The 16,159-nt window shown below is 44.1% G+C and overlaps 1 protein-coding gene across 1 annotated transcript in view; it reads right to left on the bottom strand.

Moving 5' to 3' along the window:
- Nucleotides 1-14,171, bottom strand: part of LOC146199121 (putative chitinase 10) — a 35,759-nt gene extending 21,588 nt beyond the window's left edge. Inside the window, exons 1-7 of the mRNA XM_084592046.1 lie at nucleotides 13,883-14,171; nucleotides 12,328-12,581; nucleotides 11,578-11,681; nucleotides 10,513-10,630; nucleotides 8,795-8,989; nucleotides 4,229-4,351; nucleotides 3,137-3,292 (exon numbers count right to left, since the gene is read on the bottom strand). Of these exons, the coding sequence (XP_084448172.1) occupies nucleotides 3,137-3,292; nucleotides 4,229-4,351; nucleotides 8,795-8,989; nucleotides 10,513-10,630; nucleotides 11,578-11,681; nucleotides 12,328-12,581; nucleotides 13,883-14,171 (1,239 nt within the window). The remainder of the gene's footprint in view (nucleotides 1-3,136; nucleotides 3,293-4,228; nucleotides 4,352-8,794; nucleotides 8,990-10,512; nucleotides 10,631-11,577; nucleotides 11,682-12,327; nucleotides 12,582-13,882) is intronic.
- Nucleotides 14,172-16,159: the final 1,988 nt, after the last annotated feature.

Below are 16,159 nucleotides of genomic sequence, written 5' to 3'. Positions count from 1 at the left end.
ATGAAAAATTAGCCTAGAAAAAGATTGACATTATTAAGATTTGTGATATCCGGTAGGATTTAACGCACCGGTGTACTATTTAATACCATCCAGATACCATTTTTGGTGCAACTTATTTTTGAAGCCGCCTGTAACAATGATCTTCAACATTGTGTAATCGGCAAACCAACGAATGCTTTAAATGCTGTTCGTTTCACCGTATATCGCTCAACTTCTCTGTGCTCGTCAATATTGTTATTGTTCCTCGAATGTTTTCGCTTTGATCATATCAACACATTCTGACTATAATACAATGTTCGAAACCATGGCCTTTGTCAAACTTTTAGAACCCAATGTTCTTCCTTCTGGACGGTGTAGTGTGGCTCCAGCGATATTCTCAGAAGTTCTACCCATTACAGAAGACAGGAGTAAAATTTTTCCTACGTTCCGGAGATTTACAGCACTGTGGTCGCGTTACGAGCCGCACCATGTGGCTCAGAAGCAAAGCCGAACATTTGACAAAGGATGTAGATAAATGCTTTTCCAGAAGTGGAGCTTTTCCTCAGTCTGAATTTGAAAGGCACGGCCTATGTAAATGTACGGGGTAAAAACGAAATGGACCGCAAAAACAACTCACCTTTGTAGAATACCTGGTTGAAGTTTTAGGTTTCTGGCATCGCAACCACAAGTGGTGATTATCCAAGTAAATGAGCCGCTGCCTGCGATGCCATCAGGTTTCTAGCTTTTAGAGCCCCTATTTTGCTTGCATGTGCGAATATTTTTTTTTTTTTCTCGCGCACTCATTCTGCGTGAGCACAACTACTTCGTGACTGGCTCGAACAGAGTCTAAAGGGAGCAAGTAGTTCCTGACGGCGAGGCAGTTATAATACGGTGTTTCCCTTCCAGAAGTAGAGGCACTGGCTCACGAAAACTCACAAATTTAACAGAAAATATTTTCAGACACCTTCTTTCTTTTGAATGCATTCAATAGCTTGACAACCAGTCACAGCTGAATGTTGGGCGTCGGAGATAAAAAGAAAAAATTTTCTTGTTTAAAATGAACGCAGCGAGTAAATCAGCTTGTCATATTCTGTCTCTTCGAACTGCGCGCATTTGAACATCGCCTATTTCTTTCAGCGCCACTGTTGGCAGCAACGGTCCTAAAGAGGCCTAGAAGAGAATTCATTGGGTGAGCTTTAATAAACAAAAAGCTATTTGTTTATAAATCGTTCACACAGTTGCGGCATCTCTGTTCTGGAAGTGCTACTTTATTTCGATCTAATGAAAAGCTCGATCAAGTACTTTGTTTGAAAAACATCAAATGTCCGGTGGAACCGACTTCGTTGCATGTAAACAGCGCAAAAATGGGTGGGCGATCGTGCTTCGTAGAGGGCACATTCGTGCTCTCGTTTCGCCTCGCTAAGCAACTCGGGGGATGAACTGCAAATAATGATTGATGGCCTAGACAGGAAAAGTAGAAAGGTAGGCTTGAAAATCAATATGCAGAAGACTAAGGTAATGTTCAACAGCCTCGGTAAGGAACAGCAGTTTACATTAGGTAGCGAAGTACTGGAAGTAGTCGGCGAATATGTCTACTTAGGACAGGGAGTAACCGCAGATCCGGACCATGAAAAGGAAATAACAAGAAGAATAAGATTGGGATGGAGCGCATTTGGCAAGCACTCGCAGATTATGACTAGCAGCTTACCGTTATCGTTCAAGAGGAAAGTATACAACAGTTGCATCTTACCTGTACTCACATAGGGGGCTGAAACGTGGAGGCTAACCAAGAGAGTTCTACTTAAGTTGAGGACTACCCAGAGGGCTATGGAACGAAAAATGGTAGGGGTAACATTAAGAGCTAGGAAGCGTGCAGAGTGGGTCATTGAAATAACTCAAGTTACCGACATTCTAGTGGAAATTAAGAAGAAGAAATAGACATGGGCAGCACATGTAGTGCGAAGCGAGGATAACTGATGGTCACTGAGGGTAACAAATTGGATTCCAAGGGAAGGAAAGCGTAGCAGGGGGCGGCAGAAAGTTAGGTGGGCGGATGAGATTAAGAAGTTCGCCGGGGTCAAGTGGATGCAGCTAGCACAGAACCGGGTTAAGTGGAGAAATATGGGAGAGGCCTTTGCCCTGCAGTGGGTATAGTCAGGCTGATGATGATGATGATGATGATGATGATGACGACGACGACGACGACGACGACGACGACGACGACGACGACGACGATGATGATGATGATGATGATGATGATGATGATGATGATGATGCAGGTTCGAGAAGTAATCCGTCTCGAAAATAACGTTATTTTTCTTATCCTCCGCTTCTAACTGTAGGCCATTGATGTGTGTTTAGTGTGCTTCCTTCTTGCACGCCTTTGTCTACTATATGATTCAGTAATTAAACCGAATGCAATAACTAAAAATATGAAATAAATTTGCTGCGAATGTACACGTATAACAGATCGCAAACAATAATTTAAAAGGCAGCACATGAAACAAAGTAAGCCGAAAGCCGACGCGCAAACTCTTCGCATGGCATTGGCACATCTGAAAGCAAATTAACCATTTGCGTACCAGAGGCGAAGCGTGTACCACCGTCTTCTAGCAGACTATTGATCCCAGAGTAGAAGCGGAGAAAGGAAAGGCATTCATATTTTGCTTTCCCGTCAACCCGCGTCCCAAAAATATTTAAAAAGTAATACATTTTTGTCCTCAGTTCACTTCTATAATCTAAATTTCTCGCCTCTGCGGGCCGCATATCTCACCGTTAGGAAACAGAGGGTCGAAGACGGTAAAATATTTCGACTTGCACATGTCGCCCTCGGGTAATCCCTCCGTATTATTTGCACACAACACGTTTGTTTTAGTGATACGTGATTGATGTCTGGCACACAACAATGCAGTACACGGGCGAAAGGCTTTATTTTATCCGTCATTAATGGTGATCTGAAGGGCGGGCTGTAAGTATCGGCAGCTGTTTCCCCTGTTCTCATCGCCCCTGTCGCTGTCGATCAGCCACCCAGCAGGCTTATAATGGGGCGCGCAATGGTGGAAATAACTTTGTTGAGGAAGCCTGATGGTTCTGCAGTCAGATTCGGGGAAGGTAGAAATCTAGACTGGACACGATATCTTCTTCCGCCGCCCCTTGCCCGACTACTGCTGATAAGTGGCTTGTAGCCTCGCAGTTGCTTCCATACAGCATCCACCATGGGGTACACCTCGCCGAGGCAGTCGCCGCTATGGTCGTCTGCTTCGAGTGACCACAGAAAAACGCCGCCCATCCAGTGTTTTCGAAACCACTTGACCTGAAATATCAAAAGAGTCAAACAAGTCCTGATGTAGTAGGCACAGTGCGAAATAAGGGCAAGCTTTTCAAAAAGCTTCAGTTTGTGGAAATGCAGAGAAGTGGATGACAAGTATGCCGAAAGGCTCAAGCGAAGTGTAGTTCACCGTCGAGTAATTTTCTGATACTTTTTCCTCAGTGTAATTTCCTAATCACTATTGCCGCGAACTGTTTAAATCTTTATTTGTTCCTGTTCGACAGCCGCTGACATGCTACCTTATCATTGTTATTCTGGCGCGGTTATCAATTCTCTATCTCGTGTTTGTAATTCATGCTCGTTGTCGCGATACGACGCGTTATCATATTCTTTGTCGCGAAAGATGCGCCGAGATCTGTCTCGAAGATTCCGATCACTCGCGTATGTTTCTACAATGTTCCAGGTTGTGCTACTAGCAGTTAGCGACATTATCTAGATTGTCCTGAGCAGCCTTTTAATTGAGCGTTGACGAGTGCGACGGACATTCTTTGTTCGACGAACGACGAGCACGTTTGTTGCTATCTGCGCCGCCGAGTTGCTTAGTTTATTTGAGGGCGCAAGTCAGCCCAATAAAGAGTTTCGTCAGTACAGTCACCGACTCTTCACTTGTGTCATCGACCTAACTGTCACCACCACGTGACACTAGAATATTTTGTTTCTGTATCCACTGATATGCCCACGAAGCATACACATGCAGAGGTTCTGGACCATTTGCGTGTATTTTCTTTATAAAAGTCTTATAAAAGTAGGCATTTTGCCCTATGTCAGCGATCAAACATGCATGTGCACGTAATAAATACAATGCCTCATCGTGGAAACATCAGAGGTTTTGTTGCTGTCAAGTCTAGGCAATATCGCGGCGACGCTTTTCAACGAAAGGAAATTCACAAAGGTTCAAATTATTCAAAATCGCAGTTCTACCTTGACCTCAGTGCTGTCCTTGTCGTCGTAGCTGACCCACTGGTCCTTGTGGTAGATGTAAGGTGTTGCAGCGTACTTCACCCACTCTCGCTTCCAGCGCATGTAGCTGGCACGTCGGCACGTCTTGCAAGAACAAAATAAGAACAGAGATCCACAACCAGTCGAAAAGTCATAGCCTCTCCATGTCACTCGCTAAATATCACCTCAAGCGAGATACTCATGCTATTTCACACATAACGCGGACACCGGCAAAGCCAGCACCGGATTTTCTAGTGAACGGGACGTTTATGCTATCGCGTGGAAACAAGTGGTGAAAGGTGCACTTAAATGAGTACTCCACGTGAAACGACATTCAATGTAGTAGAAAGGCATTTCCCATATCCTTTCAATAAACTTTGGATATCGATATATAGGAAGCGTGAACTATTACGATTCGCCACCGTCATGTGCTACCGCCGACGCGGCCGCAGCGATATGCAGCGAACGCAAGAGCATCAGTCAAAAAAAGCGAGCAATTTGGCCATTTCAGCACAGTGCACTCCGCCGCCCACACTTCTTCCTGCAGACATGCTCCGGCGTATTCCATCTACACGTGTTGTCATGTGTTTGCGTGTGTGTGTGTGTGTGTGCGTGTGTGCGTGTGTGCGCAAACGCGGGCCAAACCCAGCGCTCTAGGAGAGAGCGGTGCCCTCGCCTGTTCATAGGAGGTTGCTGCCGTGACTGAGTAACTGAGGCACGGTTTCCACTGCGAGGAGACTACGGAGAGACTACGCAGAGACGACGACGACGAGAACACAATAGAGAGACTAAGCCCAGACTACGCAGAGACGATGAAGAGACGACGCCGAGACATCTGCTTGTGGACGTGTCAGTTTTCTCTCCGGGCCTGCTTCTCTGCCCGTTCATATGTAATTCTGTATTAAAGGTTGTTTTTGTTAGTTGACGCCTCATCTTTGTTGGGGCTGCTGATGCCTTCCACTGGTGCCCGAGCCGCAAGGCCAACACTACGGATGGGGCTCCTGAGCCACATCTAACAGGACAGGTACTGTTCTGGTGGGAGCAGGCGCTAGTATCATCAATTCTTAAAGCCTACAGGGGGCACAACAGATGATCAAACATTTCGATGCTGCAAACACCTGCTTCGGGCGCAGCAGTCCTAGAACAGCGTTTGTGCATAAACAGTGCGGTAAACTCGCGAGATTTATTGACGACGGGCACATTATTTAGGCATAGCCTCCTCCCCACCGTTGGAAACAAAAGCAACAACCAACGAGCAAAACTTTGCCACTTATCATTTGGAAATACCAGGCGCAAAAAAAAAAAAGAAAAAATTGACAGCCGCAACTATCTTTGGTAAAAATTTTTAGAGGGTCATTCAACAGAAAATGAATCTGCCTTGTCTAGATAAAATACCTGGGCCCGCTTGCACAAAACAATCTTAAGACTGTCTTAGCTAAGTCCAGACTTAACTGGAGTCTAAAGAATAGGCCGCTAGCATGGACGCTTAAGACTGGAGTCAAGACTGGGCTTCAGTCCTGACTTGAATAAGTCGCTTGTATGATTACGACTCCAGTGCTGTCTTTGTTAAGACACAAGGACGCCAGGTGTATAAGTAGAGAAATTAGGGAAATACAGGGATGCGCTGGCACTGTCCCTGCTGTAAGATGTACACATTCCGTCAATTTTGCGTTGTGTAAAATCCGTGCCATTGCTTTTTGCGGCTTAAGATTGTGTTACGAGGAAAAATGCCCCAAGTGGTTGCTGAGGCCGTTCTGGGAAGCCATTCTGGTGAACATGAACCCGAAGCGTTCGACGTTCGGAACGCGAGCCGTCTTAAATAAGCTTGGTCTTTCTAAAGACACCATTTAAGTCTGGACTTAGCTCGGACTTTATCGTGCAAGCCGGCCCATACTACTACAAATAAGTGAGAGCAAAGATCTTATAAGGCAGGAAATAGTCAGAACAGAAGTATAGGCATCGACGCCACAACCCATTCTCGCAAGTACAAGCGCTATATCACGCAAGGAACATATCCGAGGCGGACAAATAAATTTCCATTACGTTTCGTTTCTGATTTCGAATTAATTTTTTTTTTGCAAACCTTCTTTCACATGTTTATCACGACAAAAATACGGCGAAAAAACAGCCTAAATGTTGGAAGGCCAAGCAAAATTTGTTTGGCGGCACCAGAGGAGGCTAGTTTCGTTTCTCTACGTTTCGGTTTCGGCGTTTTTAAAATTATTCGCCTAACTTTCGCTTGCTGAATACCTACGTATTTGAGTGCTTCGACTTAAAGTGCAGTCCTTTTACAGTCCTTTTAGAACGAATTTGATGCCTCGGGAACCATTTTGATTGAAATATAGGATATCAAATTAAACATCATTGGGTATACTGGTTTATTGTGCAGAATGAACCTACATAAAACCGGTGTGAAGGTTTCGCACAGGCCATTCTAATGCTTTTTACTAGCCTTGGTTTCTGAGAGCAAATTCTAGAAGGCTGAAAACGTCATTACCAATCCTAAAATGCCACAGATACAAATTAATAAAATAAACCAAACAAATGAGAAAATATACCGACGAAGGGAACTCACGAAAGTACGTAAAACATGCCCTGTATTGTAAATTTGTTTCCTCATTTCTCGTCCTATGCTGCCACTTAAAACAACGCATATGTATACCTAGCAGTATGACGGTGGCTCGACGATGCCAGCTTGGCGCCTAAAAGCTTCGCTCCCTTACTGACACTTCCAGCTCGTCGGCACATGGACATTCTTAATATTCTGCTTGGCAAGCCGGCTCAGCCTTAAAGAGCATGACATGCACTGAGGGCCACGTTTGCTGAAGTGCAGGACAGCGATCGCCGCAAAAACGTTGTTGTCGAGCTTGGGAACAGGATCTATGGCTGGTACAAACTAACCGACGACTCCGGCAAGCAGTAGGTCTCACTAACTGCTACAACGTAGCGTTCGCCGTGCATATAGCAATCACGGAGACTGCATTTATCATGACTTGCGTTATTGCTCCCGTACGGTGCAGTATTGAAAAAGGGGAGTTGGAACACAGCGGCAGGAAAAAAGCCTCTTCAAGCCACGCAGAACTGTAGTATCGGAATTTGCTAACAAAAAGTGTGATAGAGTTGTCCATCACTGTCCTAAAAATCATCACGTCAACAATTGAACCTCTCGCCAAACAGACGAAGGACAAATCTACAATGCCAGGTAAGCGAGATACTGCGATTTCCAATTTGTCACAACGCCTCATCGAAAGCTAAGCAGAAATTTTGACAGCCACTACGGCTTTATTTTAGTTTATCAAGATCTGCCATTTTGTGGTTTTCCCGCCTGCAGAATTTTATGCAGCTTATGCTGCATACATGTGAGCCCCTCCGTAAGGCGTCTTCTTATGTGTTGAAGATAGCTTTATTACTGTGCCCACATGTGAGTACAAGAGACGAATATGCCGCTTTTCCAAGCAGTATACTCTCCAATATATATATCTAACCGCGCCTTGCCCTCGCAGTTTATAAACATCCGGCAGAACGTACCCAATGACTGTAAGGACTGCCTGTTATAACGATTATATATTCTTGCTTCTTTCTGTCCGTACGTATGCCTCATTCCAGCGGCAATGAGTAATGGGGTACTTTAAATGCAAGTGAATCACCATATAATGAAGCTGAAATTAAATTGTTATATCATCCCGCAACATCGCCATCTACTCACGTTGTGTAATAAAGCAAAGTATCTGTTACACACATTTCATAATAAAGCCAAAATTATTCGCGTTTGAAATGTTTCGGCTATTGCCTGCTTTATCTGCGAAAATGCATGACGAACTGATACGTGTATATACATAGGCGCTTGTGACTTAAGCGAATAAACATTTGAAAAACATATTCGTGCGGCGATAGCTTGGGCTGCGTTTTGCATGTTACTGCTTCTGCTGGTGAAGGTAAATGCGAAACCAGAAGAGGCCTGTTAATCACCTCACTGGTAGTATACAGACGAGCACTCGAAATGTGTGTCGCTGGCTTCTTAGCTCTTCTCAACAGGCTATGATAAACTTCATAGCGATTGCTTCCTGGCGCTATCGCAGATGCCCTCATCGGTCTTCTGTCTGAGAATAAAACAAATTAGCACCTAATTTTAGCATGCAAGATGTGTAAAATTTACTTTTGACTTGTGCAGTAAGTAAAAGTGTATTTTTCTACAGTATATTTAAACCTGCGATAAGATATTACAAGAAGTGCACATTAGAAAACAAATTGAGAACTGACACGACAAAAAAGTTATCGTTTATACATAAGCTCCGCCTGTAAGTGTAATTCGCGTTAGCGTAGGCTACGCTACGACGCCCCGCTTTAACCAAACCATATGAAAGTACCAGCGTGTTCTTATGGTAACATGTATGACTCGAAGTTGAAGGATTCTGGCAGTTTGATTCTGCCCAGATCCAACTCCTGAAGCTTTACGACACAGCAGCCGACATAAGCTCTACGTCCCCGTACCCTGTTTAAACATATGGGCTTTTTTATACTCCATAGAAAAAGCGTGTTATGGCTTACTTCAACATAATCTAAGTAGCCTTCTATCTTCGTCAGGTTTCCGGCGTAGCCCAGCGGGTGCTTCGGGTTGAGCTTGGCACTGACTCCGTTATACATCGGATCATTGAGCGTGAAGCTGCGGCCGTACGTTGCGATACCCGGAACCATTTTGTACCTGGGCACACCGGCGTCGCTCCATCTTCCAAGGCAGGATTCCTGAAAACAGACAAGGATGAACAGCCAGCAGACACAGGATGATTTATATAGTGCATAATCATGTACGCTTTGATAGCATACGTTGCGCCCATAGCTTGTCAGAAAATGACTTTATATATAACGCTCTGGCGAAAGGTTCGGCATACCAAGTTTCATTCGAACTAGACCTTGTGTGAGCGCTTGTACTGAATTAAAAAAAAAAAAAGAAAACATTCGGCCATTCAGTTGACTTCAGAACTGAATTACCGGTAGGTATTCTCTGTGCATCCTTGAGAGGTTATAGACTACCTACAGTCCCGAAATGCTGCATTTCTTTCGTTTTTATGGATGCCTACCGCATTTTAGATCGGCCACCCCACAGGATGCAGTGACCTTAGAGTTCTGCACGCCGGTCTCAGCTCAGTCCCCTTAATAAGCAAGAAAAGGAGTCTCCTAAGCACATTTAGAATAAACCCATAGGCAAACTCTTCACAGCCTTCATCGCAGGTCTACGGTAAAAATCACCACCTCGTCTCTCTGGCTGGAACATAAAGCCGATCTAGACACGGACTCAGCCACTACCTCGTGAGCTTGACAGTTATACCTGATTAAGAATCACGTGGAAGAAATAAAAAAAATCATTTTTTGACGCAGCACCATTGCCCATTCTGCCTACTGCAATTTTTAATTACCTGCAATTCAAAAGCACCTGCTATTTTTAATCAGCCGTTTTTCATTGCAAATTCCATCTCACGACCTTGAACGTTCTCTACAAATTGACCAGTAGCAAGAAGCCTGGAGTGTGGGATCACAAAATTGTGATCGAATCAGAACTCAGAATCTTAATTCATTGAAACACCTATCGCCAATTCAAATAATTATTCGGTTTTCTACCGTAAAACACTTTCTCGAAGTCTCCGTTTGGAACTGATTATTAGTATAGATTAGTTGGGTTTTAACTGGTGAGCTTGACGGTAACACCTGAATAATAATCGCATGAAAGGACTAAAAAAAATACCTTTTGACGCACCACCGTTGCCCATTCTATCCACTGCAATTTTTAACCACCTGCAATTCAAAAGCACCTGCCATTTTTAATCAACCGTTTTTCATAGCAAGTCCCACCTCACGACCTTGAACGTTCTCTACAAATTGGCCAGCAGCAAGAAGCCTGGAGCGTGGGATCACAAAATCGTGATCTAATCAGAATTCAGAATCTGAATCCATTGAGACACCTATCACCAATTGAAAGATTTCTTCGGTTTTCTACCGTAAAAACCTTTCTCGGTGTCTGCGTTTGGAACTGGCCATTAGTTTAGATTAGTTGGGTTTAAAAAGCCAGCTAACGTGTTTTGTGCTTTGTTGAAGCAGGAAGAGCAAGAGGAGAATCCGACTTGGAGGGCACCTTTGACATCTCCACTAGTTTAAGTAACACCAAAGCTGACTCCCTATTAGAGTTGATAAGACCGCGTAGGTAGCCATGATCGGCATCTTTCATAGGCGGTGTAAGCTGTACAGTGATTACAGCACTGCGAAAGCCTTACGGTGTCAATGGAGGTACTTTTGTCGCCCTCGTAGAAATAGAGTCCGCTGGTCAGCTTCGTCTTAGAGAGGTCGTCCAGCTTGTAATCAAAAGTCATCAGGAAGATGTAGTCCAGATGTCTGCATTGAGAATATTCAAGTGAATAAGTAAAATTCATACAACCCAATAGACGTAGTTTACCTGAAAACTTAATATAATACGATACAGCCAACGCTATATTCGGTCCATTAGAAAATCGTTTGCGTTTGGCTCCAACAGACATGCTTTTAATGCACACATACTTCAGTATCTTGCGCAATGATGTATCCAGAAACTGCTTTGTTGCGTTCCCGCGCTATCCTCAAATAGATGCCCACCCTTACCTCTGAGAAATGGGAAGTACTGAACTGCGGATTTGATTTCCTTAAATTGTGCATGCTTCAACTGAAACCGGTAAACACTCGGCTAACCAAAAATATTTTGAGGCGCACTTAAAATTAGCCTTAAAGGGGATGACGCGTTACCGTTATTGGCCCTCATTTGCCGGCTTCCCTTGTGGATCGTCCTTCGCGCTCGCGGAATTTTGTGCTTGCCTATTCATGGTACCCTTAAGTTGTTCTCGTGCTATCTGACACATAGTATTTAACATAGAATTGTGTGTAAAGCAGGGGGCGGCAGAAAGTTAGGTGGGCGGATGAGGGTAAGAAGTTCGCAGGGGTCAAGTGGATGCGATTTCCTGCAAATAAAAAACTGACTGGGTGACTGACTGACTACGAAACTCGCATAACGACAGCATTTGTCGACCTGTAGAAGTGGCTCAGTGACTAAGCCGCACGGCTACTGAGCTGGGCGACCTAGGTTCATTCCCAGCAAGGAGGAGTGCATCCAGGCTTCGAAGAAGGCCTGCATTTCTCCATGTTTCCTTTCCGTTTCTTTCGATCATGTGAGAAACCAGACTTTGTTCGCATTTTCTTCTGTTGAACTGATCGCCTCAGTTCCTCTTGCTACAGTTTACTTTCTGTCTCCCTCAACTAATTAAAAACGCCATGTACCCAAGCGTGCATACAAGATTCAATATACTGCATACCTTGCGAAATTTTCTTTCGGTATGCGATCACATTTGGGGTGGGCACAGGGAGGGAGCTGTGCTGTGATGAGCCATTCTCTATTTCCAAACTTCAGCCGCAGCTTCTGTTGCCAGGAAACGTAAAATGCAAGGCAGTGTATTGAGACATTTAGTACAAACATGTCAGGCAAAATCGATTCCAGTAGTACAGCAGTAAGCCGCATTGCTATTCCATGTAGTTCATGGGCTTTTCATGTGCCCAAAATACCACTGACAGCGCTATCTGAAGTTGCCACTCTAGAAAAACCACTCATTTTTTGCAGAGAAATTCTAGTAGGTCGAACTACGGAAAATTTGTATCGCCGCTAATAGAAATATCACGGGAGTGGTTGTTCTTCTTTGTTTTATTGTTTATGAAGCCCACATCTAGGATAGATTCACATATTCTCACACAGCATTTTGCAAACTCAAAGGCTTGCAGAGTGCAGTGGTGCCTCTATAAGGCTGATCACTGTACGCCTTCCCTATTTGATGTCGTCCACAAATGACTGCTGAGAAATCTGTACGCATGCATGCCTAGCTTATTGCAACCGTGTTGACCTTTCATGGATATCTGTGGAAGGCATTTTAAAGACGCCAGAACGAAAAATTGTCTACTTCGCATGCTGAGCTACGCTGCTGTTGACTTAACAAAAAACAAAGACGCACAAATTGAATGTCACATCTTCGAACTTATGCTCTAAGTACAGTATCATTAAAATTCTGCAGAACCTTGATGAAGTGCAGTATCTTCTGAACTTCCTTGTCGTTGCAGATTGAAGGACCAGGCCCTTCCAAGTGGAAGTTGATGCCGTCGAGACCCAAAGAGTTCATCAACGAGAAGATAGCGTCCACAAGATGAGCCTCCTCTTTATCCGAGTGAAGACGGTTGAGCAGGCTGTTCACGTGCGCACCGCCACCAAAGCTGAAGAGGACCTTCAGTTTCCCTTTATCACGCTTAAGGCCTACCAGCTCCATTAAAATGTCTGAAAAGTCCGGAAGGCGAAGCACGTGTCGTTTTACCTTGCGCCGAATAATACTCGAGCTCTCAAGATGATTTAATGTCAAAAGCTACTAAATTTGGGTTTTTTAGTTTCATGGCTTAACTTTCCAAAGCGACTCAGGTTTGGAGGTAATTGCCGTAATTGGGTCTTTTAACTTAAGCTAACATATCACAGTACACATTTAATCAGTTTACAAAACAGGAACGTTTTCAACACACTATTCTCTGAGACTGCATACGATTGTTCATAGGCACAATGAATATGCGCACTGACCACAATCTGTAAGATGTGTGCTTGAATGCTCCGAACAATGGGATTACACAATGTGAACACCCACAGAAAGCTTTCAGGCTGAATAAAAACAAAACTAGCTCCTTTACCGCATGCCTTCAGCTAATTTCGTTTGTTTCATTTTACTAAATGTGTCTCGCTTATTTTTTTATTATAGTTTATTACGAGGCGCATTCTTTCTAAAGCACTCAAAGCAAGGTTTAAACATTGAAAAATGTTTGTTATCTTTGTGTCCTGTTTCTGAAAAATGTAGTAGTTTTGAAAAATGGCTGGGAAATCCTTAGCTTAGATATAAATAGAGGGCATCGCCGCATATTCTGCGAAGCTATTATCTTAAAACGTCGCCCAAGACCAAAGATAAAGCGTCCAAGTTATTGATATGTAAAGTTTTTGAAAACTACTTTCTCTCCTGCATATAATATACATATACTTAGGAGCTGTACATTCTGCTGCCCAAGCTGAAAACTATTCGGAACAAGTCATCCCCTAACATGCCCCCTGAAGAGGTTATGAAAGAGCGGCGGAGTATTGACTTTGTTGGTTCTAAAGGGCAGAACAAGATGATTACCTCTAACAAGCAGTATGTACTCGCTTGCATATCAAGGCAAACTGTGACATGAATAAAAAATAGAATCACTGCCATATCCCGCTATGTAAGCGTTTTTTGAGCGGATTGTTCGACAACATCCTAGATCTTTGATCGACAGTATCGGCGGTGCTTTAATGCTGTTATCTCCGCAATGCTGAATTCTAGTCTAATTTCCTCTTTCTATTTCTCACTACCTTTCTCTCTCTGTCTCTCTCTGGTATATTTTAACTCCGTTATTATGTGGATAAATGAATTTATTGCTGCTTGCAGCTTCTGTACAAGATGTGCTAAAACACTCTATCTCGCAAATCAATTCTGTTACCGAGTTCTCTCGAGGTTAGTGGCAAGTCAAAATGCCATTCATTTCCAGGACAAGCGAATAGTGCGAGGAAAACTCGCTTACCCTTCTCGTTCTTGGGCGCCCTGTTGCGAAACAAAAACTCTCCTGTCTTGTTGTCCGTCTCAAGATACGAGTAGACTACGTGCGTGCACTTGTCAGCCGGCACAGCCGTAGCTTTGAAGCGCCACGTCCCTGGTCGTTCAAAGCCAGCGGCGCGCACGAAGCACACCACAGGCGCCTCGTAGTGGCGTCGAGAACGGATGCGGCGTTGCTCGTCCTGTTCCAGCGCCTTATCATCGAAGCTATCCTTGTCTGCCCTGTTCAATGGCACCTCTGAACCTTTTCCATCCATGAAAGCAAGAACACTGAATTTAGGCCGTTGCTTCGAGCAAAAATGAACACATATTATTTAATAACTCAGCGAAGAGAGATTTAGCTTTATAGGTTTTTAGTCATAAAGAGACGATATCGAGCACTGCACTCTGTCACATGAGATTGCTAGGCACCAAATTATGCACTCTATGCCAGAATTATCAGAATGCGCCAGGGTCACTCGAATGCATCGGCCGCAGATTGGGTATGTAGTTGCTGTTCTCCCCAGCTCCAGAGGACGCCTGGATTTAGGGGACTTTTTTTTCATGCCCTTGTGGGACGGATTTCACGACATTTTAACTCGAGAATGCATTTAACAGATTCTTTTTTTACTTTTTAACACCATGAGGCACTGAAGAACGAAACTGGCCAAAATAAATTCGGAAACAGATTAAAACTATTAGCATTCAGGGTAAATTTCTCAAAGAAATGCCTGCATGTAAGCAAAGGAAAATGGCTTATCTGAAAATAAAATATATTCATTGGGACTGAGGAGGAATGAGGTACAATAACTTCGAGTGGCGAAACGGTAACGCTGCACATAAGCTCATAATGCTGTTGGCTCAAGCTGAATAAAAAATGGACCCAGTGAATGCATGTTGCGAACGGGATAGTCTGGCTAACACATTCGTGTTCAAATAGTGAACAAACCTTTATTCAGGAGACATGGTAAACGAGGTCACTTTTATCAATATATAAAAGCACAATGTCCAGGCGACTTTTTCTCCATTCTAGAACGCACAGACTGTGTGTTGTTTTGGTGCGTTTTCTATCACGTTTGAGCACGTGACCGTAGTCTTTCTCGCGCATGCTCTTGTCTGAGACCTAACGTGCTTGCTGAGGCCGCGCTTGTTTTCTTGGTGTGTGATGGCTGTTTTTAGTGAGAAAGCACACTTGCGCTCATCATCACCGAACAAGGAACCTGTCAAGCCATTGTTTGCGCCGTCGCGTGAGGTCGCAACTACGTGGCTAAGCTGTTGTAACTAAGTCCAGCATTATAGCGCCTCTAACGACCGATGAGTTTTCGCCAGTTCAAAGAAAACGACGGGGCCTATGACTACAGCCTCCTACAACTTCCGTCACCGCTCATTCGCTCCGACAAGGCCGTTCAAGGCTGTTTTCTAAATGCCCGGGTTCCGATCGTCCCTTCTCGACGCGTGTCAAAAACAAGATAGCGCAATTCTACAATGAGGCGCTCGCATCTGCAAGATCTCCCTTTCGTTTGCAGCGTTTCGTTATCTGTTACAATAATTACTTGCGATTCTTACAATGGGATGCGCCTGCCTCATTGCAGAGAAACGCCATTCTCATTAATTCATCACTGTTAGCACCTAGTGTTTGTCTTTTTGTTCATCGACGCGAAGGGGCACTCGTAACCAGGCCTGCTCCTCGAGATGCTTTCCGCTATACTTTTCTACGCATGGTGCGACCGTAAAGACCAGTACTGGAAAGACATTTTTTATGGTGATGCTTGACGTAAGCTCTTAGTTTCATATACTATGTTCGACGTTTTTGAACAGCTCTGTTTAGGTAGGAGGCAAATCTAATTATAACCTTGTGTTTCCCATTCCGTCTTCAGCTGAGCTGCAGAAAGACACCTTCTTTTTGCAGGACGCGAAGCCGCGGCTACTGCTAGGTTTAGAAAGCACTTCTTGGGTCGCCTAGTTATGCTCTTCTTGCCATAGTCAAGTACACAAAATATTAAAGGCAGCAGATCAAAGTACTATCAGCAGCCGCAGTTGAAAATAGAATGGGAGTCGAGCCTACACATCACTACATCTGTTAGATGGGCTGGTGAATATACAACCAGGGACTGTTGATGGCATGAAGTTACTGAACGGCTGTTTATCCTACGAGGCAATTTGCCACTCTAGCATCCTGTGGTGCCGCCTGCATTGCTGCTAGAGCAGGTGATACGTATCTGTGCTAGAAATTTACTTTGGACAGTAAAAAGCGGCATGAAAGTTG

Source organism: Amblyomma maculatum, chromosome 2, assembly GCF_055883805.1.
Source record: "Amblyomma maculatum isolate TAMU_Amacu chromosome 2, ASM5588380v1, whole genome shotgun sequence".
NCBI lineage: Eukaryota > Metazoa > Arthropoda > Arachnida > Ixodida > Ixodidae > Amblyomma > Amblyomma maculatum.
Note: the sequence above shows the minus strand (reverse complement) of the source record. Positions and strands in the feature narration are given on the sequence as shown.